The sequence below is a fragment of the Camelus dromedarius genome, chromosome 30 (assembly GCF_036321535.1).
Source record: "Camelus dromedarius isolate mCamDro1 chromosome 30, mCamDro1.pat, whole genome shotgun sequence".
NCBI classification, from domain to species: Eukaryota; Metazoa; Chordata; class Mammalia; order Artiodactyla; family Camelidae; genus Camelus; species Camelus dromedarius.
In genome coordinates, this window is record NC_087465.1 from 19,462,137 (window position 1) to 19,490,134 (window position 27,998).

The window sequence follows — 27,998 nt, forward strand, 5'->3', positions numbered from 1 at the left end:
ATATAAATTGTAGCATATTCACATAAAGGGATAACATGAGCTACCTGCAATTACGTGCAAGATCAGCGATGAATCCTACAAACACGATGCTGAAGAAGAGAGACCGTGTCTAAGAGTGCTGTGATTCCACTTACATAAAGTACAGAAACGGGCAGAATTAATCTAGGCTATCAGGAGAGCGGATGCTGACTGACAGAGAGCAGGGGGGAAGGTTTAGGATGCTAGTAACGTTCTGTTCTTGATTTGTGTGCCAGTTTCACAGCTGTGTCTGGTTTGTATGAACTCATTCCAGTGAAGTGAAAGTTCACTACAGCATGACAGAATTTAAGGGGCATAAACCACTTGAATTTTACGTTCAAGAAATTACATGTATGGGCTAACATCATTTAACATGAGTTTAGAACACAGATTAATCAATTTTTCATCTTCTACCGATGTACGGCGGAAGTCAGTACTCACAGTAAATTTAGCTCTTTCTTCCATCACCTCATAACCCAGGATAGTAGGTGTCGAAGGTCTGTCTTCCCAGTTCACTGTTTCAGGATTTTGTTCGTCACTTTCTCTTGGTCTAGCAGAATATTCAATGGAAGAGTCTGCACCTGTAAATTTAGTCCTAATGAGGGGACTGCTACAGACAGATGAAGTACTATCCATTTGATCAGGTACACTTGTCTGTTTAAAATTACCCATATTTGCGTCTTCTAATTGGCCTTTGGAAGAGTTTGAGCTTGTTGAAATACTCCCAAAAGAAGAACTTCTTTGGTTTCTGCTGGTTGTAAAACTGGATGCAGAGTTCCCTATGGGCATCGGAACTGGGACATAAGGAGTTGCCATCTTCTTTTGGCTCTTGAAACAAACCTGCACACTTCCGAGTCCAAACAATTAGAGAACAAGTAATAAGCAATCCATTATTTTCTTCTTAGGAATTCACTATCTAAAAATGAGAAGAACATATTGGAAGATTAGTTTTTAATCTGAAGCATTATCCAAAAGAAAACAAAATACTCAAATCCATTTCACTAAATTTTGTGACACTTATTTTATCTGGAATGAAAACACTCTTCCTTTAATCCTAAAATATCATCTCTAAGAACTCCCATTTGCAAGGAAGAGAGCAGAACTACTCCACACTTTCTCTTGAGACTCACATTACATGTTATCCTATTTTCCCCACTTTATTTCCTTGTGATGGATTTCTGTAACGTTCATTGTTACCTGATCTCACCTATATAAAAGAGTTGGAAAGAGAAAAAGTGATAAAGGCCTTCCTGAAGCTTTACTCTCTACTTATGGTCCTGAAACTACTACATACAGAACAGGGAGGGAAGGGGAAAGGAAGGAAAGAGAAAAATTATTTCAGTTTCCTTTTGATTTAGTTCGTGAAAATAAAAAAATTATCCACAGTAACCACAGTGAACCAGAAACTTAGATGCCTCAGGATAAATAATAACAGCCCTTAAAGCAACAGTTTATTAAGCCAGGGATCAAAAAACACCTTGGTCAAATTAAGTTAATCAAATAAACACCAATGAACGTTCAACTTATATCCAATAAGATTAAACGATTAAAGCTTAAATATTCTTCAGTTTCCAATTGTCACTAATTCTGCTATGCCATAAATTCTGTTTAAATCTCCAAAAACTCATCCTCAGTAAACTCTGTTGTCAAAACAACGAGTTTAGCTTGTCTCAGAATAAGTTCAAAATACAAAGAAAAAAGGTTTGCTACTAAGCTGTTAAACAATAAACGAAGAAAGGGCAATAACTAAAGACCAGGAAAATGGCACATAACAAGGCGTCTGTCTATCCAACTATGTCTACGCAACACCCCTGCTGAGAAGGGTAGGAAACAAGCTGCTCAAACTTGGGAAGATGCTGAATTAAGATTTTCAACCCAGCACGTGGCTATGGGCAACCTTCCTGATCATCAAAGATTCAAGAAACTTGAGTTGCTGATTCACCGCTCCTCGGTTCCGCCCGACGGCCTTCCCAAAAAGAAGTAAATAAAAGTCTGGAATCCCAGTCTTCTGAAGGCCAGTGGGGTGGCCCCGCCCTTCGCCACTCACTACCTGAGGCCACTGGGCTCGCGGGAGGACTCAGACCAATACAACTGCTGACTTTGCAAGGAAGTGAGCGCTACCCAAACGTTAAGAAAACGGGCTGGGCTCATTAAGAACGTCTCCACTTTTGCCCGGGCATCGACATGCTCTGAGGACGAACATCGTGGTCCTCTTCTGGAAAACCTCGGGCAGGTGAAGTGGCCCCAGCCTGAGCAACACCGTGGGCGAGAAGGCGGTGGCGAGAGGAAAGCGGAGAACCCCGGGCTTAGCTCGACCCTAGGAGCGTCTGGTTGGTGTCTGAGCAGGCCAAGGGGCTTGGGCTCGGGGGATGGCGATACCCACGGCTCCCGGGGCCCCAAGACGTTCCCACCTCCGCCTCCCGGTGCAGCGCCAGCGCCTCCCGGACGCGCGGCGGAGTCGGCGGTGGCCTGAGGCTGGCCCGGGCACTCCTGTCCGCTCCTCCACCCTCCCGGGGAGCCGGCCCGCCGCCCACCAGCCACGGGGGCGCAGGTGTCACCCGCACGAGCGCCCAGGACAGCGCCCGCCGCCGGGTCCCTACCTCAGCCCGCTCCGTGATCCCGTTCGGGCGTGCTTCCCCGGGACGGTGAAATCCGACCCTCCTTAACCGCAGCTTTTCGTCTCCACCCACAGCACCCAGAGCCTCACGTGACCCCCCGCCCCGAAACCAGCTGCTCCCCGCCTCTACCCTGGCCGCCGGGCCGCGGATCCCCACGAGGTGGAGGGAGGGGCTGCGCCCGGTCGCCTCTCCAGGAAGTGACGTCACGCCAAGGGGGCCCGCCCCTAGAGGCGCGGGCTGCCGCTGTGCGGCCAGGCGGGGCTCTTGGGCGCCTGAGGTGAACCTAGGTTTGTGGTAAGAATTCTACCTTTTTCATAGCTTAATTATTTTATTTTATTTTATTTTATTTTATTTTATTTTATTTTATTTTATTTTATTTCATTTTTTTATTGAGGTATAGTCAGTTTACAATGTTGTGTCCATTTCTGGTGTACGGCACAATTCTTCAGTCATACATGAATATACAATCATAGCTTTACTTTTGTAAGTTAACTTTTGAGAAATGGAGGCTACGGGACCTAGTTTGCCCGACAGGTGACGAGAAAACTACAGTTCCCAGGAGGCACTACGGCCAATGTTGGCCCGGGATCCTGCTTTGCATCTTGGGATTTGTAGTCATCACCAGCTTGAGCTGGTTCTACAAGGTTATATAGATTGTTTTCCAGAATTAGCAGCGCTTTAAGGGATGACAATTGATTCTAAGAGTGGGAAGATAGAATACGGCACTACGGTCTATTCGTCCTATATAATTCAGAAGTGCTCATTAGCAAAGACCTGCAATTCTTCAGTGTGGCGGTGGTGATTGTTCTTTTACTATCTCGAGAGCAATTTTATCTCAGTATACAGTATTATGCTTGTTAGATGTGCGGGTCTAAAGACCTGTAAGATGACCAGGAAAGTCGTTCTTTGATAGTCAAAGACTAAAATTAAGACCAGTTTACAGGCCTGTTTGTCATTAGAGTTGTGCAGTTTGATTTTAAAATCATTCCATAATTTCTAAGGCTCTTAAATAGTCCCAAGACTGGAAAAAGTTGATAGTTGCACTTTAAAAATGAATGTAGGAAGATAATCTGGTTTGTGGCATAATATTGTTTTGGGTTCATAATATTGCCCTTTCAGTGTGAATAAGGCATTCAAAGAGAATTCTGTAGAAGCAGTAGACAAACATGAGGTAGTTTTCAAGATAGACGTGGCAGTTTTGACCCTGAGGTGGCAGTTATATCCACGAGTTCTGTTAGTAGATAAAGGTATAGAAAGAAAAGAAAAGAAGATTGAGCTTGGAATGTTTCCCTCATTCTTGCTCAAGGCTGCAGGTAGTAGCGAAAGATATGTTTGATGCAGAGAACCTGATAGTCTAATATCAAGGAAGCCAACGAATATTGAACTTTCAAGAAGTAAAGATGTGTAGATATTCCAGTTAGGATGAGGATAAAGATCTAGAAAAGGTCGTTGAGATTGTCTAAGAAGAACTTCCTTCACAGATGACTGAAAGGAGCATACAGTGTATGCATACTATGTGTATCCTTTATCTTTCAGAATGCCTGATATTGATGAATGTCTAGATTTTACTTTAATAAAATGAACTGAACGTTTCTTAAAAATATTTTTAAAGAGGTATAGTTGACGTATAACATTATATTAGTTTCAAGTGTGCAGTGTAATGATTCAGTATTTGTGTGCACTGTGATCACCGCAATAAGTCTGGCTAACACCTGTTACCATACATAGTTACAATTTTTTTTATGTGATGAGGACTTTTAAGATTTACTCTCTTAGCAACTTTCAAGTATGCAATATAGTGTTATTAACTATAGTCACCATGGTGTATGTTACATCCCCATGACTTATTTATTTTATAACTGGAAGTTTGTACCTTGTAATCCCCTTCCTTCATTTCAGCCACCCTTCCCACCTCGGCAACACTAATCTGTTCTCTGTATTGATGAGTTTGGTGTTTTGTTTTGTTTTGTTTTGTTTTGAATTCCACATATAAGTGAGATCTTACAGTATTTGTTTTTCCTCTATCTGAGGAAGGTCTATTCATATTGTTTCAAACGGGACAATTTCATTTTTATGGCTGCATGGTATTCCACTGTATATATATCACATCTTTATCCATTCATCCAAAGATGGATACTTACGTTGCTTCCATATCTTGGCTATTGTAAATAATGTTGTAATGAACGTGGAGGTGCCTATATTTTTCTGAATTAGTGGTTTTGTTTTCTTTGAATAAATACCCAGAAATGTAATTTCTGGATCGTATGATAGTTCTGTTTTTAAGTTCTTAAGAAACCTCAATGCTGTTTTCCATAGTGGCTGCACTAACTTGCATTCCTACTAATAGTGCACAAGAGTTGCATTTTCTCCACACCCTTGCCAACACTTGTTATTTCTTATCTTTTTGATAATAACCTTTCTAACAAGTGTGAGATGACATCTCATTGTGATTTTGATTTGCATCTGCCTGATGATTAGTGATATTGAGCATCTTTTCATGTGCCTGTTGGCCATCTGTATGTCTTCTTTGGAAAACTGTCTATTTAGATCCTCTACCCAGATCTAATGCTTTATCAGTTTACATATATCATTTGAAAACTGAAGCTGATAAACAAACCAATATCACAACCTGATTAAGATCTATAAAAAGTATTAGAACGAAAATAAGATGAAAACCAAAAAAAGCTGAACTACCAAAATTAAACAGACCAATGAATGAGATATTATTGAGTCTTTGTCTTAATTAAGTTTGAGATATGCAGCAACTCCTGGTATAAATATGGAGAAGGAATTTTGTTTTCTGAGGTCCCAGTGCCAGATTTCAACATCCCAATGTGTAAGAGATCCTTTCCAAGAAAGAAAAAAAAAGTTTTCAGGGAAAAAAGTTTAGTCTTCAGAAATATAGCAAGTCTTTAGTCCATCAACAGCAGGATTCCTGCTCACCTTTTAGATGAGGTATCAGTCAGCCTCTTCAGGGAGGGCTTAAATCATCTGGGTTCGCTGTGGTCTTTTTTTTTTTAACTTTTTTTTTTTATTGAGTTATAGTCATTTTACAATGTTGTGTCAAATTCCAGTGTAGAGCACAATTTTTCAGTTATACATGAATATACATATATTCATGCTGTGGTCTTTTGTTTGGATTACTTATAATGTTTTTTCATCTGTAATATGTGACAATCAGAGTCCTTCCTCACAGGGTTGTTGTGAACAATAAAAATGATCTTGTTCGGTAAGTGCTTAGTACAGTGCCTACCGAAGTGAACAGTAGCTCTTATGATTATTATCTTGAGTCTACTAGGTAGCTCAACTACTTTAAGAAGATAGACAATATTAGTAATAGTGTGTGTAGCTATTTGCTGAATGAATGAATGAATGAATGGTAATTAACTATGAGCAGAGAACTGCACTATTGATTTTATTTACATTAATTTTTTTAATCCTTAAAATAACTCCATGAGTCAAGTAACTACTATTATAATTGCTGAGTTACAGATTGAGTCTCTAAGAGGCCAAATAGCTTGTCCTTTGTATACGAAAACTTATTCTCTGAGAGGTTTTCTTGTTTGGAAAGGTTGGGGCTGAAGCCCATTCTGTCATCTCTGAAGCCCATGCTCAGATTTCTCCTCCACCAAACTTCCTCTGTCACTGCAGGGGGTGGAAACGGAGCCTAGACCCTCAGAGGACCACACCAGGCAAGACATTGGTTGGAAACCAAGTCTTTGGACTTAGTTCCAGGAACTCCTGTGTTCCCTGCTTCATTTGATGCTATGGTAGCTAGCCCAAATGATTTCGTTTCTTTTCTGTTTCTCTTTGACTCCTACCTAGCTCTAGTATAATTTCTGCTTTCTAGGTTTGGCTCCTAAAATAGTTTGTCTTAATGAACTGAGGTCCTCCTGTGCCTGTTCTGACCTCAGCTTCCCTATTGTTATTCTGATTTGCTCTCTGATAATTGGTTCTGATGTCTCACTTTTTAAAAAATTTTTAAAAATTGAAGTATTGTTGGTTTACAATGTTGTGCTAATTTTTGGTGTACAGCATAATGATTCAGTTATACTTCTATATATATTCTATATATATTCCTTTTCATATTCTTTTTCATTATAGGCCATTACAAGTTATTGAATATAGTTCCTTATGCTGTATAGTAGGACCTTGTTGTTTATCTATTTTATATATATTAGTTAGTATCTGCAAATCCTGAACTTCCAATTTATCCCTCCACTGCCCCCTTTTCCCCCCTGGTAACCATAAGTTTGTTTTCTATGTCTGTGAGTCCGTTTTGTAAATGAGTTCATTTGTGTCAATTTTTTTTAGATTCCACATATAAGTAATATCAGATCATATTTGTCTTTGTCTAACTTACTTCACTTAATTGAATAATTTCCAGGTCCATCCATGTTAATGCAAATGGCGTTATTTTATTCTTTTTTATGGGTGAGTAGAATTCCATTGTATATGTATACCACATCTTTATCCAATCAACTGTCGATGGACATTTAGGTTGCTTCCGTATCTTGGCTACTGTAAATAGGCTGCTATGAATGATGTCTCACTTCTTTAATCTTCATTGTTGAAGGACTGGATGGACCAGAAAGACTGGGAGGGGGTTAACCAGGTTAAGAATGTGTCTGGGTGAGAACTGAGGGGTGTAGTTGGGAAGAAGTATATCCTGGGCAGAAAGATGTAGAGGATTTACAGTGACTGCTTAATAATGGGAGACAAAGTTGTTTGAATTGAAATAAAGACCTCCATACACACAGTTTTAATTTTTATGTGGTATCAAATAGCCTCAGTTCTCTGAAGAGCCAGATCTTCCTATTCATTCAACAAATATTTGTTGCCTGCCTACTATATGTTCCAGTTATTGTTCTAAGCCTACAGGAATTTATTAGTAACAACATATGCAAAGCCACTCTTCTCATGGAGTTCACATTTAGTAAATGTTTATGTGGGGACAGACAATAAACATAACAAAAAATAAGTCCTGAGAATGTAGCTAGGTTTAAACTCCTTGAAGACAATAAAATAGAGTGATACGATCAGAGTGGCTGGGGTAGGGGAAGTATCGCAGTTCTCCATTGGAGCTTCAGATCAGACCTCTCTGAGAATGTGTCACGATTGATGAGATTTGGATGTCTAGAAGGAAACAACTTTGCAAATATCAGGTGGTAGAGCCTTCTAGAAAAGCTCCCCCCATGTTCTGTAGGAGGAAAAAGGAAACTAGTTAGCAGAAGGACTCCCTCTTCCTTTTCCGAAGAACTCCGATTCCAGGAAATAAGATTCCAGATGTTTCTCTAATCGCATATGTGATGCATATGTCTCTGAGACATCGAATTTTAACATTAATACCCAGATCTTGCTAGTTTCAAGCTCCCACTTCATTTTAAGGAATTCTAGTGTCTTGTGAATTTTTCCTTTTCAACAATATCCTTAAACTCCCCAGAAGATATCTTCTGTGCTCCAGGGACTCTGTTCTGGTTATTGCTCCCTGTCACTCTTGCTGGATGAGCTGCTGTCACTGCTTTTGCCGCTGGCGGAGTCGGGCTTGCCTTGACAGCTCTACACTAGCCTTTCCACTAACAGAGGTTAGACATTCAGTGTCACTCAAGTAAAACTGTTACACCACGGATGCAAACTGGCGATCTTCCAGTAAATACCACCTGCCTCTGCTGAACTGGAGACCCACAGAGCAGCAGTCTGCTGGCAATTGAAGTGGAGAACTTTCTTTCACTTTTGCTTGAATCCTGAAGTGTATCAAAGTTTGGCGAGCAAACCCTTTGGGTTTTGTTCATGCCATCCTCTTTTCCCCAGGGAGCAGCACACCATGTGGGTGGCTGAGTTGGCAGATGCTCCTGTAACAGTTCTGCAGTGGACTTTATTGGATGCCAGCTCTTGGAGTCTCTTTTTGTGTCTAGGGAATTCCTGCCCTAAGAATCTTGGCTAGAGGTCAGAGCCTACTTCCCACTATAAAATTCTAAATTGCTGTATAGTTGTGTTCTCAGCCTCCATTGCAGCTAGGGTACAGAACATGTCCTCAGCATTGCTAATTAGTTGAACCCTTTCCCATGCCTGCCATGTTGGTCATCTGAGATACAGGGTCTAGTGCTCATGTAGCAGCGTCCTCACAAGACTTATTTTATGGCTTGGTTTTGGGCTTTGTTCCTGGCTGCATTGTCCCCAAGCTTCCCAGAGATTCTGTGAGCTTGTTAGTATCTAAAAAATTTTTTTTTTCTCAACTTGGACAGAGCCACCTTAGGGATGCTTGCTACATAGGCAAGTGGAGAGAAAGGCCAAGAGAAGGGCCAGGAAAAGGAAGGATTTAATTCTTGTGCTTGGGAGGAATATTCTCTTCTTTTCACTTGGCTATGAACAAGGAAGCACAGAGTCCTGACTGCCATTGGCCGTCATCTGGCTCCTGCAAGGGACTCACTGTGAGATGGAGCCTGGGTGAGGATGGCAGAATGAAGTGGGGGAGGCATCTTGATGATGGTGTGGATCCTTTGACTTTACTGTGCCTAGAGTCTGCTCTGCTTCTGGACTTGAACTTATCTGAGATAATAAATTTTCTTATTAATAAGCAAGCTTAATTTGGGGCTTTCTGTTATTACCTTTACTGCAATAGATACAAACAGTAATGCCTAGACTTTACCGAGAATATAAAAAGTTGCAGGTACTTTTCACTCATTCAACAAATACTCGTTGAGCATCTACATATATTAACTCATTTAATTGCTATAACCACCCTAATGTTACAACAACATAGTGTTATTATGGAGCTGGATGTATATATTTATGCATAGTTATATGTGTGTATCTATATCTATATAGGCACAAAGCATATATGGGTAGTTACAGGTATGGTTATGGCTGTGGGTGTAGATATAGATATACAGAGATAAAGATATGCAACTAGATGATAAATGAGATTTATCACCTATGGCAGCTAAATTCCAAAGATGAGGATACAGGTTGCTAAATACTCCGCATTCTAAGGATATAGTACACAGGTAGTCGGAGCCAGGAATCTTCTCCACAATTCTTATTGAGGGGTTCCAGTTCAGAGAATTATTGAGACATGCCACCAACATCACCTAGGTAATATGAGAGAAGGCCAGAAGAGAGAGGATGGTGTGCCTTTTGGAGAATGCAGTGTTTGTGAGAAGAGGCTGTTTCTTTTCCATCACAACAGCTAACAATTTAACTAACAGTTTTTCAACCTTATTATCAGGATGGCCAATTCCTCAGGCTGGGATATGCTCTGGACCGTGCTTCTGTCATTCAGCTCATTTCACATTTAGGTTCTGAATTAGTTAGTATGACTTGGGGGCATAAGTAATAGAAAAAATGGCTCATACTTGCTGAAACACTAAAAAAAACAAATGTATTGGCACAATGACCTGAAAATCCAAAAGTAAGGTGGATTTTAAGTTTGAGTGATCTGATGGTTCAGTGGTCTGTTCTGTTTTCTGTGACTTTAGCCTAAAAAGCCTCATGATATAGGACAACTACCAGTAGTAATGAAGTATATGTTTCCTTGTTAATTCTTGTGGGAAAAAGAACTTCCATCTGAATATTGCAAGCATAATTTCTGAGCTTCATTCTGATTGAACTGTTTAAGTTGCATGCCAACAAGGTACTGGTGACTATGACCAGGGTAAAAGAACATGTTTGCTGGCTTAAGTCTACCAGGGTCTACCCCTGAGGTAGGCGACTTTGAATCAGCTTTATGCAAAGTACATGGGTTGCATGGGATAGGAGGTGTGTGTCTGAATAACAATCTGGATGCTGTTAGGAAGGGAGGATGGGACATGGATACTGAAAACTGATCAATAATGTTCTCTGCAAGGGGAGTTAATGATATAATGAGAGGTGATCAGTGATGGGGATATATGTAAATCCTAAAGAAGAGGCAGGAGAACTTGGATGGTGTCCCAATTAATGGGTAAAGATGTACCACTCTTAAAGAAAGCTTGAGGTAGTTTTCAAGAATTATTTCTCAGATATGTGCCCTCCAGTGCTTATAGCAGCACTATTTACAATAGCCAAGACATGGAAGCGACCTAAATGTTCATCAACAGATGACTGGATGAAGAAGATGTGATTTTATATATATATATACCATTTGCAGCAACATGGATAGACCTGGAGATTGTCATCCTAAGTGAAGTAAGCCAGAAAGAGAAAGAAAAATACTATATCAATTATATGTGGAATCTAAAAAATAAAACAAAACAAAAACAAAAAACGAGACAAATGAACTTATTTACAAAACAGAAACAGACTCACAGACATAGAAAACAATCTTATGGTTACCAGGGGGAAAAGGGGTGGGAAGGGATAAATTGGGAGTTTGAGATTTGCAGATACTCACTACTATATATAAAACAGATAAACAACAAGTTTCTACTATATAACACAGGGAACTATATTCAATATCTTGTAGTAACCTATAATGAAACAGAATATGAAAAGGAATATGTATATGTGTGACTGAAACATTATGCTGTACACCAGAAATTGAAACAGCATTGTAAACTGACTGTACTTTAGTAAAAAGAAAGAACTTGAAAAAAAGAGAAATCTTTCTCAGTAAAGATCAGCTTGTGCTTCCACTGAGCTCTGTATTCATTTATGGAAAGTCAGGTTAGGTGGTGTGTAGTACAGACTGAGGAAGTGTGTCTCCCTCACCAGCGATCCACAGGGAGAGGCACCCACTTCATTGTGGCTGCTCAGTGATGAGGAGCAGCTGCCTGTTGGCAACAGTCCAGGTGGAAAAACGGTAAAGTTGACCCTCACTCCCAGTTTTTCCTTTCCTATAAGTGAAGAGAACAGAAAAAGAGGGAGCGTACCAGTCAGGCTTATTTCCAAAAGCTGGTTGAACATTTCTACTTGGATGTCCCATCATTACTTGAACGTCATTATTTCTCCCACGTCCCCCTCTTCTCTACCGTGATGTTCCCTCCCTCTCTACTTTGGTTGGTGACAGTACTCCTACCTACTAGATCACCTGAAGCAGAAAACCTAAGAATTGTCCCAGATTTCCACTTCTCCATTCTGACACCGTGTCAGAAACAGCCTCTGTCAGTTGTTTCCTAAATTATCTTTCAGAACTTTTTTCTCTTCAGTTCTCACTATAAATGCCTTCCTTTGGGCATCCACATATATTGCCTTGGACCAATGCAATTGGCTCCACATCGGTATCCTTGCCACCGTACATTCATTCTCTACTTTTGCTACTAGAGTGAGAATTCTGGAACACGGATCTACATGCATTATAATTCACCTGCTCAAAATCCTTTATTATTACTCAGTCACTTATGAGATAAAATGCAAAAACTCTTTAGCTTGGCAGCTGGCACTGAAGGACTTTGTGATCTGGCCCCTGCCTACCACTCTAACCTCCTGATTTTCCTGATGGTCCTTTTCTCTCTGTTTAATCCATAGAGTGGGTGAATCACATGTCATACATGCGAAATGTCTCCTTTCCTTGGTCCATGCTGTTTCTTCTCTCTGCTTTGAAAAACTGCATTCATAAAGCTCACATTTTAAATGCTTTGTGTGTTTTTTTCATAAGTTTCCCAAGCTTTGTTGGCCTTTCTTCCTCTGTGCTCCTGTTTGTCCTTCATGTAATTTCATCCTCTGTCACACTCTATTGAAATTGTTTTCGTATTTGTCTCCCCAGTTCTTCAGCCAACCTACATTTCTTGAGTACGCTGTATGTGTGAAGTATAACTCCAAGTGGCCATTTAAAAGTGAATACTTTGTACTTACTGATTTCAGTTAGTAGTTAAGTGGAGATAGGAGTTTAACCAGTAAATATGAACGTGGTCTAGATTCTAGATTGTAGGATGGATCTCTCAACAGGGGACCTGATCAACATAAAGAGGAGAGAGGCAGTTTGACTTGGAGTCAGGTTCCGTGCTAGTCACTTTGCATGTATTAGCTCATTTATTCTTTTTGCTAATAATAGATATTTATCGAATACTTACGGTTGCTGTACTCTGAAACGAGAGCTACAGTGGTAATACAAACAGAGTTAGTTATTGCTCTCATGGCGTTTACAGTCTAATTCCAAGGAGGCAGACCAAACAGACAATTACAGTACAGCTCAGTAAGCACCATAATTGGGTAATGTAAAGGGTGTTCATACGAAGGAGGTGTGCAAACCCAGGCTGCCGGGTGGGTGGTCTGTGATGACCTCTTGGAGGAAATAACATCTACATTCAGACCTGAAGGGTTATTAAAAGTTAGGCAGATGAAGGGAATGGAGATTGGAAGTGGGAGGAGGGGGAGTGGGCTTTCCAGACAAGACACTATTTCCTAAGGTCTGGAGGTGAAAATCAACATGGTAGAGTCAAGTGTATTGGGGCAAAACATTATGAGTATGTGAATATGTGCAGTTTCCATATACCCTTGACCTTAAAGCAGAGGACTCAATCTTGCTTATTAGGTCTTTCGCATAATATGGTAATGGACTTTTTTTTTTTTTTTAATAAGTAAAGTGACCAGGAGGGTAGCAGAGACTACCTTTCCCAGGGATTTCCGTATGTGCTTCCTTTCTGAGAGAAGTCTAGGGGTCTGAACCTGCTGGGTTCTCTGGCTGTTCTAGACCATCCTAGAATGGATTACCTTAGCTATTGGGCTTGGGTGGAAGACTGGGGACCAGGAGGGGTACATGATGCAGATAGGGTAGGATGGAGGGTGGAGCTACCTGACTGTGAGAGAGCCATATGGCGAAAAAGATTTTTGCCAGCTGCTCAGAATGGAAAAACCTTCCCGGGAACGAAATTTGTATAAAGAGAATGCTTAGGTAGCTTCCTGTGAAAATCTGTGTGAAACTCCTGTGTTGTTTCTTTAGTAACTTCATGGTTAAGATCTACCATGTCCTTCAAGCTTTCAGATGTCAGGCTCGTATTTCTGGGACTGGAACACCACAGAGAGACTGGACTGGGAATTCTTTGGATTTCAGAAGGAAATGTAAGAAGAAAAACAGAAAAAGTTCAGAGAGCAAATACCTCAAAGTAAAGAGTTGGGGAAGGCGCAGAAGGAGACAGAGGCAGTGGAAGACCAGGTCACAGAGGCTTGGGAAGCAAAGTGAGGAGCATGGCAATTTCCTCTTGGGAAGGGGCATTGGGAAGACAGGGAAAAGAACTCAGGATCAGATATGCATTTCAGACAGATTACTCTACCTCTGGTGTCCAGAATAAGTAGAGAGGCAAGTCTCAAGGTAGGGAGGTGATTTGCTAGTTAGGGTATGTTGCAATCCTTAGCGGGCATGTATTATTACATTGATTTTTCAGATGCAGAAACAGGATGCAGGGAGGTGTTTGGCAGTAAACAGAGAGAATTAGGACTCCAGACTCTGGCTCCAAAGTCCATGATTTTTCTAGCTAGATCATACTGTACCCGTCTACTAGACTGTACTACACTTTGAAGGAAGAAGCTGGGTCTTCTTATTTATGGGTAACTGTGCGTGTTCTGGTTATCTATTGATGCATGACCAACCGTGACAAAACTCAGTGGCTTGAAACAGTAACATTTATTTTGCTCCTACCTCTGCAATGTGAGCAGAGCTTGAGGGAGACAACTCAGCTCTGCTCTACTCAGCAACACCTGGGGTGGCTTGAAGGCCGGGACTGTAATCACCTGTGGGCTCGTTCATACACCTGTCTGCCAGCTGATGCTCACTGTCGCCCGAAACCTTAGTTGGGGCTGATGGCCAGAACACCTCCATGTGGACTTTCCTTGTGTCCTGTTCCTTGTTTCCTCACAACATGGTGTCTGGGTTACAAGGGCGAGCATTCTAAGAAAGAGTGGACCATGCTGAAGTTTATATTGCTTTTTTTAAACTAGCCTTGGAAGTCACTGCTTGTTGGGAATGCCTCACTAAGGCTAGCTCATTCTTAAAGAAAAGAGAATTGGACTTTTGATGAGAGGAGCATCAAGGAATTTGCTGATGTGATTTAAATCAGTTACAGTGCCTGATAATAATAGCCAGTACTTATCAAGCATTTAAATATAGCAAGCACCCTTTTATATTGTTTTACTTGTATTGAATTATTTGATCCTAATGAGAGCCTTGTATTATTATACCCATTTCACGTGTGAGTAAATCTAGGTACAATAATTAAATATTTCACCTAAGATGACACAGATAGTAAGGGGTGGAACTACCATTGGACCCTACTCAATTTGCCTCGAGGGTCTATGTGCTTAATCAGTCCACTACACTGTACTATGTTGTCTACTGCAGAGTCTGGAATGTAGTCAGGAGCAATATATATTTGTTGAATGAATGAATATTTTGGGCTTCCCTCAAATGCTAGTAAAGGCACTCCTTAAGTGAATGATATTTCACTGTGTATCTGACTTTGAATGGGAGATGTACTCCTGTACGAGTGAAAAAGGTTAAATCATAGATTTCCAAGTGAGTGATGAAAGAACCTATTCATGGTACCTTTCATTTGGGAGATTCCTTAGGTATTCCATCCAACTACATTCAGGAGCCTGAACATCTTCCAAATAGATATGGTAACAGTTTCTCTCTCTCTCTCTCTCACACACACACACACACAGAGAAAAATCATTGAAAGAGCATGTAGTTGTATGTATTACATTTTTTTCTTTCCCCAACCAGGCTTTATCTCAATAATATTCACTTTAAAAGAACATGTGAGAGATAATACATTCTCTATGGAAATTGTTTTTTAGTACTACTTTTTTGATAATTTAGAATCTAGGAAGAGCCACCTTGTGGCAAAATTTAGCATGTCACAGTAATAGAATTTACAGAAAAAATTATAAGCAGCTTTAAAATTAGGAATCCACTGTATAGCAAAATAAAAGGTATTGGTATTATACACAAGGCACTTAATATGGTTTCTGAGATATATAGTTTGATTTTAACATTAACAAATATTGTCCAAAGGTATTTATTGAGAATTCAGAAAGCCTAGAGTAATTCCTTGGTGTATTGCATACACTGATAAATTTGTATTTAAAATGCTCATTTCAGACTTTCAGTTGTCCCCTAGTACACTCAGTTTCAGCACTAATTTGGACCCTAAAAATGGAACTTTACAAGTATGTTCAATTAGATATTTCCTTAATATTTAATTATAATACAGCTTAAATTTTATTATATATTTCAATATATTTATGTAACATTGGTTGTAATCATGTATCAAGAATATGAAATTTTTTTTGGTTCAATTATTTACATTGACACCTTTGCAATTTTTCCTGAATTTCCTTCTTACACCCCAGAGATTCACTGAATTCACCTTCTTTCAGTTAATTCTCACATTTTCATGTCTTTCCTAAAACCTTCCCCATTTAGTTGAATGTGATAGTAAAGAGTTTTGCAACTCTTAATGAGTATTCATAATGTATACTCAAGTATGAGTTACCACACCAGTGTAGAGCTTCCTCTCTCCTCCTCTGGCACTTTGAAGATTTACTGGAAGCTAAGAGGTTAATTTAGCATCTTAGTCTGTTTTTATTCTCCTGCAACTTCTCATTTCCTTCATTCTTGTTCCCCTGATTTTACCTGACAGTCTGGTTTCTGTCTGGCGGTGGTGGAGTTGAGATGGTGATGGTATGAATATTGGCATGGAGATGTAGCAGAGATCTGCATCTAAATATCAGAGTCTAGAGGAAGAGAAGTCAGTGAGTTGGACTGAAAAGGAGAAAAGGTGAAAACACTGGGACATGCTGCATTTTTTTTTTTTTTTACAATAAAACCCTCTCTTTCTGGCTCTTGCTTCCCTTCACGTTTCTAAGTATATTTATCCCTCTCAAACCTCCCAGGATGTATGGCTTTCTGAGGGGCTCGCTTTGCTTATGTCTGTTGGCATTTCTGGGTTGCCAGTACTTCAACTCCAAATTTGGGATGTATGAGGTTAAAAGAAAACATAGGTAACTCACTGCTCTGTGGTTCCTTGGGTCTCCACGTCCCTAGCTGGTTTGCCTTCTCTGCACTTTTCAGAGTCGTCTTATGTTTGTTTTATATACAGTGTCCAGAGTTTTCAGTTGTATTTAATGGAAGAAATAGGGAGAAGAAGATTGACTTTTTCTTCTTGAAGAAGCCTCAAATTACTTTTTTTAGTTTTCAAAGTTTGCTTTTTATGAATCTCTTTTGTTATTATGTAGAGAATAGATTCAGAAGAGAAGGAAATAGGTTCCAGTCCAAGATGGAGGTGTAGGAAGACCCTAAGTTAGAACAGAAAAAAAAATTAGAAAGCAGGTTTTTCACCAAGGAATTTTAATCTACTTTGTCTGCTCTTGGTTATTTCATCCACTCCATGACTATTAATTTCTGCCTTCTGAGTTAAAGTTTACTGCAAGGGGTTAGGGATGTACAAACTGCCTGCTAAAACCACCCAGCTCCTTGTAAACTGAAGTCTGGTTTAATTCTGGAATATCTATAGGGGTTCTATTTCAGAATGAGGCTTGACTTTTCTACTAGACAGGTGGAGAGAGGAGGCAAAATAATGTAAGGTGTAGCAGAGAGGGCAGTCTGTGAGAGGGATTACGGTGGTTAGGTAATTTCCATTTAGTATCTACAATGTGCCTAGTACTGTGCTAAATGCTTTATATTGGCTCATTTAATCCTCAAAACAACCCTCTAAGTACTATTCTAATTCCATTTTTCCAGGTAAGGAAGCTGAGTGTTCTAGTTTCTCTTTGTTACAAATTACCTCAGAGCAACCATTTATTGTGCTGATGGATTTGTGGACCAGGAATTCATATCAGGATGGTTTGTCTCTCTGCTCCACGGTGTCTGAGGCCTCAGCTGAAAGACTTAACTCTGGGTCCATGATCATCTAAAGGCTCATCCACTCACAAGTTTAGTGACTGATTGCTGATGGACGCTGAGGAACTTTATGTCATATTTTCACATGGACTAGTTTGCACTTCCTAAAGGATGGTGGATGGATTTCAAAGGTGAGTGTTGATAGTGTTGAGGGAGGGAGGGGAAGAGAGAGAGAAAGAGAGAGTGAGAGAGAGGGAGGGAGAGGGAGAGAGAGATCATTTTTATGACTAGCCTTCGAAGCCATGGTAGCATTAACTTCTGCCACATTCTGTGCGTTGAGTGACTATGTGACTATGAGGAATGCCCAATTTCAAGAGGAGGAGAAATCAACTTTTCCTCTTGATGGAAAGTGACAAGGTTCTGAAGAGCAATGTTTATGTTGTCACTTTTAGGAAATACAGTTTACCACACAGAGGCTCAGGTTAAATAACTCTCCCAAACAGCTGGTAAGTGAGCAGTCCCAACAGGTCAGAGTTACTTGTCTCTAACTTCGTGTTTTTGCCCCTTGGTCCCATTGCACAGTAGAGTGCTGTAGGATCAATACGATCTTAAGAGAACTACTGTGAATAAATAAGGAAAGAGAGTCACATGGAACAACTTGAATTCAGAGTTTTGAATCTTACAGAAGATCCTTAGGCTTCAAGATTTGCACATCATTGAAACAATAGTTTGTACCTTTTTAATGTCACTTACTCACTTTTTACCTTAAATTATGTTATTTGTGCATATATCTTATAACACACTACCTCTCCCAAAACATATCGTCTGGTTGCTTATGTTATTCAGGGCAGGATCTTTGTCCAATCTGATTCATCTTCCTACCCTGACAACACCTACTGTGAGATGCAGGCTCATAGTAAACCCTCCACAAATGCTTGCCAAGTGAATAAATGTGACTTTATACAGTGTAAAATGGCAGAATGGTTTCAACTTTGTTGTTGTTGAACTACCCTGGGATACTTGATTATGGATGTTGTGAGAACCAGATTAGGTAATTTGAATGAAAGTGGTTTAAAAATGGTAAATGTCAGATGGGGTTTATGATGAACATGGAGGTGGTGGGTTCAGTCCTGGACCTCCGAGAGACCTGTGGCCACTGGGTGGTGGGAAAGTCTCCTTCTCAATATATTGGTCTGTCTGTCTGTCTATCTATCCATCTGTCTATCTATCATCTATTTGTAATTTAACATAACTCATAAATAAGATAATGTTATTTGTAATATTCTATTTTGTTTTACTTTAAAAAATATATCTTACAGCTCTTTTTATGTAAGTAAATGTAGATTTACCATAGTCTTATATTGGTATATACAGTTTTGTGGTGTGGGCACGCTCTGATAGTGAAATAATTGCCTATTTCTGGACATTAGATTGATCCTACTTTTTTGTTGTTGTTGAAATTATAGATAATGTTGCAGTGAAATACTTGTGCATAACAAGAGTTTCTATAGGGTGGATTCATGAATGTGAATTACTGATATCCTTTTTTATGTTTAAAATTTTGATAGATACTAGCAGATTATGCTCTTAAATGGCTATGTGGATATACTCGTACCAGTATTTTCCTATATCTTTCCAATGCTGACTTTGTTGTGCTTTTGTCTAGGGAGATTGTAGCACAGTACAGTTAAAGAATCTTCACATCAGTAAAGGAAAGATTCTTGAATTGATGTCTGGTTTGAAATTCTTACTCTGCCACTAACTAGTTATGTGATCTCGGGTAAATTACTCCTTTTTTTCTAGCCTCAGTTTCTTCATCCATAAAATACAGTCAATGATAACAACCTTCCTGAATTGTTGAAAAGAGCTAGTGAGGTAATTACATATATAAAGTACTTTGTGAAATTCTTGGAGCTAAGAATTCTAATTAAATTGTTTTTCCTTCCCATCAAATCTTTATTTAAATATATTACCTCAAAATGTGAGCCCTATTTTGGCCCTACACATCTTGTTACAAAGTCCTGCTTGCTTACTGAATTTTCAGAAGAATAGCATTTCTTCTGAAATTATAGTTTAAATTAAATATATATGCACGTGCATTCGTGTGTGTGTGTGTGTGTGTGTGTGTGTGTGTATTTGAAAGAATGTATTTTGATTTCCTGACTTTAAAAATCCACACACCTGGTGTTGTCATTTTTTTTTAAACTTCCTTTTAATTGCTCTCTTTGACCATGTAACAATCGTTTCTTGATCCATTTGTGTCTTACAAGGTGTATTTTAACGGTGCTATATCATACTAATCCTGAGAAAAACTACAGTTTTCCTATATGTTGTTTTCAGGGCAGATGTACTGCCTTAAGGAAATATGTTTAAAAAGCTGGAGTTTCTACCTGTTAATGTAAAATGGTCCCAAGAAAAAGATAAAGGACAAAATTAAAAATTTACAATTATACTATAACCCTTGATTGTGTTTCCAGGAGTTGCCTAGCCCGGATGAAATTATTTGGTTTATAATGAGTTTTAGAAGAAATGAAGAGAATGGAGGTATTGGAAAATGAAATATGTCTCTTAATTGAAGAGAGACTATGATTGTTTCTTTGCAATCTAAATCAAATTATTATGACAGTGGTTTCTAGCAATTGAAAAGAGGAATTATTCTCTGGAAATAATGACTTCATTATATAACCTAAAAAATATAAGCTAAAAAAAATTTTAGTTATCTTTCTGCTGAAATAAATGATTTAAAAATGAAAATATTATTATTCTTGTTCCTCTGTAGAATTTAGTTTTTCTCAAAATAATATATAAGCATTGGAAGGCAGGTGTCTGATTCTATGCTGGAGTTTTTATTTGGGCCACTAGGAGATGTAAACTACCTGGGTAAAGGAAATGGAGCTATATATGTACCGTATATACATATATATATGTACACATTCAAAGGTATATAAAACGTTTATGATTTTAATTGATTTCATAGAAGTTTCAAGAAGTTAATTTTTAAATTTGCTCTTTGAGGTGAATATAATTTACATTTTCAAGAATATAATTTGCACCTTTATGTTATACATACAAACACATAAATAATCCAAGTACATGAAAAAAAAAACTACATTGGATGTAGGATGCCCCAAATATTGATTCTTACAAAAGAAGTGTGATAAATTCATTTTCCTCACATTCTGAGAGAAAGAATACTTTTAAGTATTTATTTTCTACATTTGAGGGAAAGTGATCTCCCCAAACTCCATTGCTCACTAGATTTTTAATAATGTGAAGTACTACCCAGTTTCAGCCTTAAGAACAAATACTAATTGTCCAAATCCAGATGTTAGAAATAATTACTAAAGCCTTCAGTCATTTTCCTTTTCCCATTTACTGGTACATGGACCATGCAAATCATTATTCAGGCATGGCCCTTAAACTCTTGGAGTCTTGATTGGGTTCTCACATTTTGGAAACTGGGAAATTTGGTAAAACAATGTAATAGTACTTATCTGCCTGTCTGTGTATCTATTCATTTATCTAATTAATCTCTCTCTCTGTCTACCCTACGAATTTATCTGTCAATCTCTCACCAGCTTACCTACCCTACATGTATTATGTGTATTACTCTTTCTTCTATTAAACATGCACTGTCTTCTTCTGTATATATAGTTACATATATAGTAGTTAGTTACATTTCTTTTTTTCCCCCATTTTTGTATAATAGATTAACTTTTAGAATCTAGGCATTTGGAAGCAAATCTTCATAGAATCACACTCTTGGAGAGTTGTAATTGTTTGAAAATTCTTCCTTGTTTTGAATTGAAACTTCTGTCCATTGGGCTCACTTCTAGTAATGAGCAGCATGCCCAATCTTTCCTGAAACACTGATCTTATTTTGTAGTTCGACTGTTCCTTTCTCCTTTCATCTTCAGCTTAATCCTCTCCTACAGGCTGTCACACCCAGCTTTGGGACTTCTTTTTAGATACATACCTCTAGACAAGAAATGTTTGTATGTACAACTATATGTATGTACCCCCTCTCCCTGGTTACTTTCTTTTTCTGAATTCTGATTGCTAATGTATTATCCATAAATCTCAGTTGCAAACAGTCCTGAAAAAGGTCACCTATGTTCATACCAATGTGAAGAATTAAGGGCAGTTGTTACGGAACTCAGGTCCAGTTGCTTGCCACTAGAAGATCAACACCTGAGAGGCAAGTGTTGCTAGAAAGGAAAGTTGCTTTTAATTAGAATGCCAGCAATCTGGGGAGATGGTGGACTCATTGTCCCCAAAAACCAACTCCAGAGATTCTGCTTGGCCATGAAAGTTTTAAAGGGAAAAGGGAAAGTAATTTCAGTTAATTATTGAGATGAGGGTCAGAGTCATCGTCATCTCCCACTGTGTGCAGGCTTGTTGACTTCCTATGGTCTTTCTTTAGATGCTATCTTATTCATACAGTTCATGAGATTACTGAAGGGGAAGCTAGGGAGGAGATCTGGTCATCTGTTAATTACTTATTCATTTCTACTTCTTTGATCTACGGAAAGAACCAACAGGTTAGGCAAGGTATTGTATGAATAGAAGATTCAAAAGGAGTGCTAGGGCCAGAAATGAGTAGAGCGTCGGGATGTCTGATATAAAAGTAGTTACAGTGTAGCTTTTCTTAAATTGACAAGAAAAGGGGTTTCTTGCTGAGGATGGTTTCCTGCGAAGAGCTGCTTACATAACAAATGTAATAAATTTGAGATTATAAACTAGTGTGATTAAAAAAACCTCGTAAGTCTAATTTTGATTCCTTCTGTATGCTACTCTCAAAGATAAATTTTCTGAAAATAAGACTTACTCAAATCAATATCTCAAAATGATACCATGTACAGAATGAAGTCTGAATGCTGTATCGAGGCACCGCAGACCCTTTAATCCAGTTAGCTAACTTTATCTATAGCTATTCTCTCATTAAAAACTTTAGTAAAATAAATCTGCATATTATTCTTGGATAGACAGTGTATTTCGAAAGGCCAGTCTGTTTGTATTTAATTCCTGCTCTGCTGCCTTCTCACTGTATAGCTTGGGTAAATTAATTAAGTTCTCTGTGCCTCATTAAAAAGGAACAAATAATAGTATCTACTTCATGGGGTTATCATGATGAGTAAAAGTGTTCTTACATGTAAAAATCACAGAAAATCATACATGACACATGGGAAGAATTCAATATATATCAGCAAAAAATGACACATATGCTTCATTTAGTTTATTTTCACATACCATTTCTTTTTCCTATAAAATCATTACTTCTTTCTCTTTATTTAAACCCTCCCTTCCTTCAAGACACATTTCAGATCTGATCTCCATCCTTCAATGATGTCTCCCCTTCTGAAGTTGTGTGTTTCTTTCTTTTTTTCTTTTTTCTTCTTCTCCCCACCTCTTTTTTTTTTTTTCTTCTGTCACTGACACAGTGCTTAGTTTGGGCAACCAAATTATTTATTATTCAAGTTGGGACTTTTTTTTTATAGTGAAAATGAGTACTGTTGATTATGCCACTGGGATAACTGGCATAAATTGGGACTGACCTAGGCAAAGAGACAGATGGATACCCTATCAATAGGGGAGTCTTAAGTTATCTAATCTATTATTATCAAATCAAAGCAAATTTTGTACGCAAATTGTTATGGCAGTTCTCCCATCAATTTACATGTCAGGAAATGAGATTCATTAAAATGAACCTCAGCTATTTCTGGCCATTCCCAGAGTACTGCATCTCATCTGTTCAGGCACAAAGCCCTCAGGTTCTACTGCTCAGTCTTCTTTGATCCTAGTGTTTCTTCTGCCTTCCTGACCGCTGATCCTTAGGAGATAAGCACTCCATCAGTGCCCTACCACACTGACTCCCTACATTACCCCTCCTCACCCCCACATCCCTCTCCAGGCTCTGGAGAGGAGGAACTGCTCTCACTTGTATCATGCCTTCCCACAATGCACACGCAACACAACCGAGACCATGATAATCCTTGTCTAGGCACCATAGAAAAAAGAAAGGAGTTGAGAAGTTTAAGTTAGAAAATTCCAAACAACCACTGTTTAAACCTGTGCTCACACTTGTGGTCACTTATAAGCCCATTCTTTGCCTTTCTTTCAGCCTGTCTTCTGTGACCAGGGACAGCTCAAGGCCCACTATTAGAACCACTCCAGAATTCGCAGTCGTCTTCATGCGTCAAATGTCCCTACCCAGAAAAGAGACAAATTTCTTTTATACCCAGGTTCTCCCACACCCACCCTTTCCACTCCAGCCCTCTGGTTTAACGTCTTTTAGGATGATTGGCAATAGCAAAATCTCTTTCTGGGGAAGCCACCCCAATCCTCAAGGATGTGGTCTGGTTCTGTTCTCTTGTTAATATAATCCTAATAGCCTGACATTGATATTTCCCTAAAACTAGGATATTTACTTTTACTCATTATCACCTGTTATATAGCATCTGCTACTTTGCTATGTTGCCTTTTCATAAATATGTTCTGTATCCATAACTTGATTGTGTGTTCCTTGGGAGCAAGTATTTCCTTTGCCTAGTTCCTGACACAGCAGTGGTGCTCAGTGAAAGTCTGTGGTTGATGAGTGTGGGTGACGTGGTAATACAGAACACTCCTAATTTATGAAATACCCATTCCTTACTCCAATATCACTTCCTTCTTTCAGAAGTAGGTCATGTGTAGAACAACTTTCCATGAATTTCTGGGTTCTCTTGGTGGAGCCATGTTGCCTCCTGGTCTACTCAGTGCATTCTCCTGGTCCATGCTTCTTATGTTGTGATGTCACTTCCTTTCTGGGACAAGTTAGTCTTGTATCCTTGAGATCAAGCACAGGCCAGCTCAAACCTTGGTGAAGGGTTTGTTCAGGAAGTGAAATCCACAAGAGATATGTGCCATAAAATCACCAGTATTAATGCTGGGCTCATGGAGGAGATTTGTGTTAGGAAATTTCCCCACCAGCACTATCTTTTTCTGAACAGATCTGTCAGTAGAACTTCAGTGGCCTGCTCTGGCATCTCTTCAATTGTTTAACACAAATATTCCTCTCAAGTATACATTTTCCTCTTTTCAACTCTTACAGTCTTCACATAATAATATATCTTTGTCAACCAACACATTCTATCTGTGCTCCATTGGATATCAAACATGACACAAAGCAAGGAAGGTCTTACTCTTTTATCAGTGCAATGTTTTTTTCTATCTTTTGTGCTGATCTGGTGTCAGCAGCTATTTCGCTAGAGACCATCATCAGTACATACAGTTAACCGCAGAGATACATACTCAGATTTTGACCTTTGTTCTACACACTGAGGACAAAGAAGAAGGAATAAAACTGATAGTTTATCTGAATAGAAAATGATGGAAGAGTCAGGAAAGGTATCAGTAAATGAAAAATTCTACCAATTATTATAATTTGGTTTTAAGGTGGTTTGTAAGATTTGCATATTCATTTCAGCCAAATAAATTGAACTCTTCCAAACAATGGAAGATCTGTTATTTTTATTATTTCATTTACTGCTATACAGTTTAATGCTTTGCATTTTTGCTGGGCATTATAGCATCTACCTGGCTTGTAAACAAATAATAAAATTACAACTTAGTCTTTGGTAGTAGGTTCATAATATTAATTATCTTATACTTTATGCAGTGTGCAGTAAACTCAGGGACATTATATTGGCAAACTATGGAATCTGGTCTGAGAAACTATAAACTTAGCATTTGCTGGAAATCAGTGAGGGGGACAAATAAATACTACCTCTCTTCCTCAAGGAGCAAGGCAAATGGAAGTCCAAATATTAGCTCTATTTTTCATAAAGCTAGTATTTCAGACGAATTTCCTTACCAAGTCATAAGTGTCTGGATTAAGGCAGCCTGCTGCACGTACACCACAAACCAAAGGGTGGAAATCTGGCTGGAGCCTGATGGATTGCCCGCTTGCTGTAGACAGGGCCTTCCTAAGAGAATGGACAGCCTAGAGGAAAGGGTTTTCATAACCTATGTTCTCCTTCTGGACTCAAGTCATTTAGGGGATGGTGAATGAGGAGGTAGAGAGAGGCCAGGAGTGTTTTACTGATAAGATTCCCTCTGCATCAAAGGAAACATCAGGAGTGGCCATTAAGCAACTGTCAGCATGAAAATTTCCTGGGGTTTTGAACTTTAATCCATTAGGCTTAACTATTAAATCTTTGGACAGCCAAAGTTATAACCATCCCACTGAGAAAGGGGAGCAGGGGTCTTTTAGGATGACCCTTCCCCTGAGGCTGCTCTGCAAGTTTCCTAGTCTCTGTTCCATTGAGTACCTACCGGAAACACTAGTAGGCGGTATAGATTTTACACCCAAAAGGCTCTAAAATAGATCATAACAGTAATCAGTGAAATTAACTCCTCCAAGGCCACTCTGCATTCAAGGCTGAAGTTCGCTTGTGTGTTACTTATACTGTATGTCCGAATGGCCTATCAGAGGTTCTTCAGAGAGAGCAAATGACAAGTCACAAAATACAATCCTCTCCTTACTATCAACTTCCCAAGGAGAAATGAAAGTTGTAAAGTTAATTCCCCTTTCAAGTTATATCCATCAAGTTCTGGTAGGAAGCAGATGGTATGCTCAAACTGGGCAATTGAGAATTAATAAAAGGACTGTTCACGCCAGTGAAGACAGAGTATAAGGAAATCAAGAAGGATGGACAATATTATGGGTTATCAAGAGGGAATACTTGTCACCACCCTGGTCTGAAGGAGCACAAGGAGGAAGAGAGCCTCAGATTCTGGAGAAAGTAATCGTCAGGAGAGGGCTGCGTTCAATGGAGGGATGAAACTAACTTGTGGTGACCCCTGGAGGACAAAGGGAATAAACACCCTGACCTAATTTTCCTCTTCTGTTATTGCTTTCCAATGGTTGAATCCAGTGGGGAGTCAGAGGGCCAGGCACCTGTGCGACCCCTGAAGCACCAAGTATACAGAGTGATCCAGAGGAGCACGGAGAAGATAACTAGCTCATAAATTCAAGTTTAAGAAAGAGGGCGAAGAAAATAAAGTCTAAAATCAAATTCTGTTGCCCTTGTGTTGTAAAATGCCAAAGAAAGTTAAGTCCCCAATCCATTCTGTTTAACTTAATATTCTGCTCAGTCTCAGCGAGAGTAAATTTCTCAGTGCTTGGCAGAGTTGGATTTCTTTTAAAAGGTGCAGGCTGGGCTGTCTTCTTTTGGAATGGGTGTAGATCCTTCAGGGCCTCAGAAGTTGTATTAGCTTAATGCCACATGTTTTATGAGCTACACTTTTATTTGTTTATTTAGGTTTTTTGGGTTTTTTTTCCCCCTTTTGTACTGTTTAGTCTTTCTGTGAGCTACACTTTTAAAGAGACCAAAGAGACCAAGGACACATCAGATTGTATCAGCTTTAAGCGCACACAGCAAATTCTCAAATGACCCACCCAATCCGTAGTCCCAAGAATCATTAAATGAGGCAAGATAATATTTCCAGAATCCAGAACCCAGGATCTAGTCTAACCAAATACTGGTTGTCAAAGACCACAATGTAGGCTCAAAGATACTTAAATGAAGGCGCTCAGAGAAAATATTCTTGATCTAGCCTTGCTATTATGCCAGGCAGTCCATGCCAGTTGGTCCAGAATTCATAAACTCAAATGGGAGAAATCAGTAAGAGGTTAATTTTTCCTTTATGCATATATGGGGGAAAAATCCACCTCTGCACAAAGTCCTCTTCCAGATTGTGCATTTGAGACAAGGCTACTGTTTTTCAAAGTTTAGAAATTTTTTAATGGTGGAAGCTCCATACAGAAAATCTTATTTGAGGAGACATTCTTTTTTATTTTCTATTTATTTACTTTTAAGCTTTTTTTTGAGGGGGGTGAGTCATTAGGTTTATTTATTTTTATTTATTTATTTATTTTTGGTGGAGGGAGGTAATTACATTTATTTATTTATATTTTAATGGAGGTACTGGGGATTGAACTCAGGACCTCATGCTTGCTAAGCACACGCTCTATTACTGTGCTATACCCTCTCCCCACAAAGAGACCCTCTTTTCCATCCCATGTACAAAGTCTCTTACTTTTGCATTTCTTCTTTGTACTGTTGATCTGTGCCTGACATTGAAAATCTAAACCTAGAAACTTACTAGTGTAGTGTAGCACAGGTAAAACTCGGGAAGGGCATGCGTGAAATCCCTTCAACATAATAGAAACAAATATTCTGTCTCCTGTCTGATTTTAGGAACTCTGTATAAAAAGACTGCTTCCTGTGGTTGAATTTTTGCCTCAGCCACACCTGCTTAAGGAAGCTGCAGCAGAATCCCGCCTCCCGAGCCTACCAGGTTAGCTCTTGATCCATCCTTTGAGGAGGCCCACAACCCTGCATTCCGTATGGCTATCATCCTGTTAGTCCTGGTGCATGTGGCATTGTTCCCCTAAAAAAGCCTTTTTAAGTGGTGATCACCAGCAAGTGAAAAAATACCATGGGGCTTAAGTCTTTCAAGCCAGGGCAGAAAAAAACCCAGTTGCATAATTATAAACTCCAAGAGAGTCTGATAATTTTTCCACACATGGTCAAAGTAAAAAAAACTGAAACCATGAATCGTAG

At 39.1% G+C, this 27,998-nt stretch overlaps 1 protein-coding gene and 1 long non-coding RNA gene across 4 annotated transcripts in view; one reads left to right on the top strand and one right to left on the bottom strand.

Annotated features, from left to right (window-relative positions):
* The window catches only part of SNX16 (sorting nexin 16), a 32,494-nt gene extending 29,768 nt beyond the window's left edge, over positions 1 to 2,726 (bottom strand). Inside the window, exons 1-3 of one of the 2 annotated variants that reach the window (XM_010979381.3) lie at positions 2,619 to 2,726; positions 687 to 934; positions 460 to 599 (exon numbers count right to left, since the gene is read on the bottom strand). In XM_010979381.3, the coding sequence (XP_010977683.3) occupies positions 460 to 599; positions 687 to 834 (288 nt within the window). In that variant the 5' untranslated portion in view covers positions 835 to 934; positions 2,619 to 2,726. Of the gene's footprint in view, positions 1 to 459; positions 935 to 2,618 lie in introns of both variants that reach the window. The other variant, XM_010979379.3, reaches the window with a different exon arrangement.
* A 135-nt stretch (positions 2,727 to 2,861) lies between these two features.
* The window catches only part of LOC105088513 (uncharacterized), an 87,942-nt gene continuing 62,805 nt past the window's right edge, over positions 2,862 to 27,998 (top strand). For both annotated transcript variants that reach the window (XR_010378490.1, XR_010378489.1), the window contains exons 1-2: positions 2,862 to 2,930; positions 17,293 to 17,582. This is a non-coding gene — a long non-coding RNA (uncharacterized LOC105088513). The remainder of the gene's footprint in view (positions 2,931 to 17,292; positions 17,583 to 27,998) is intronic.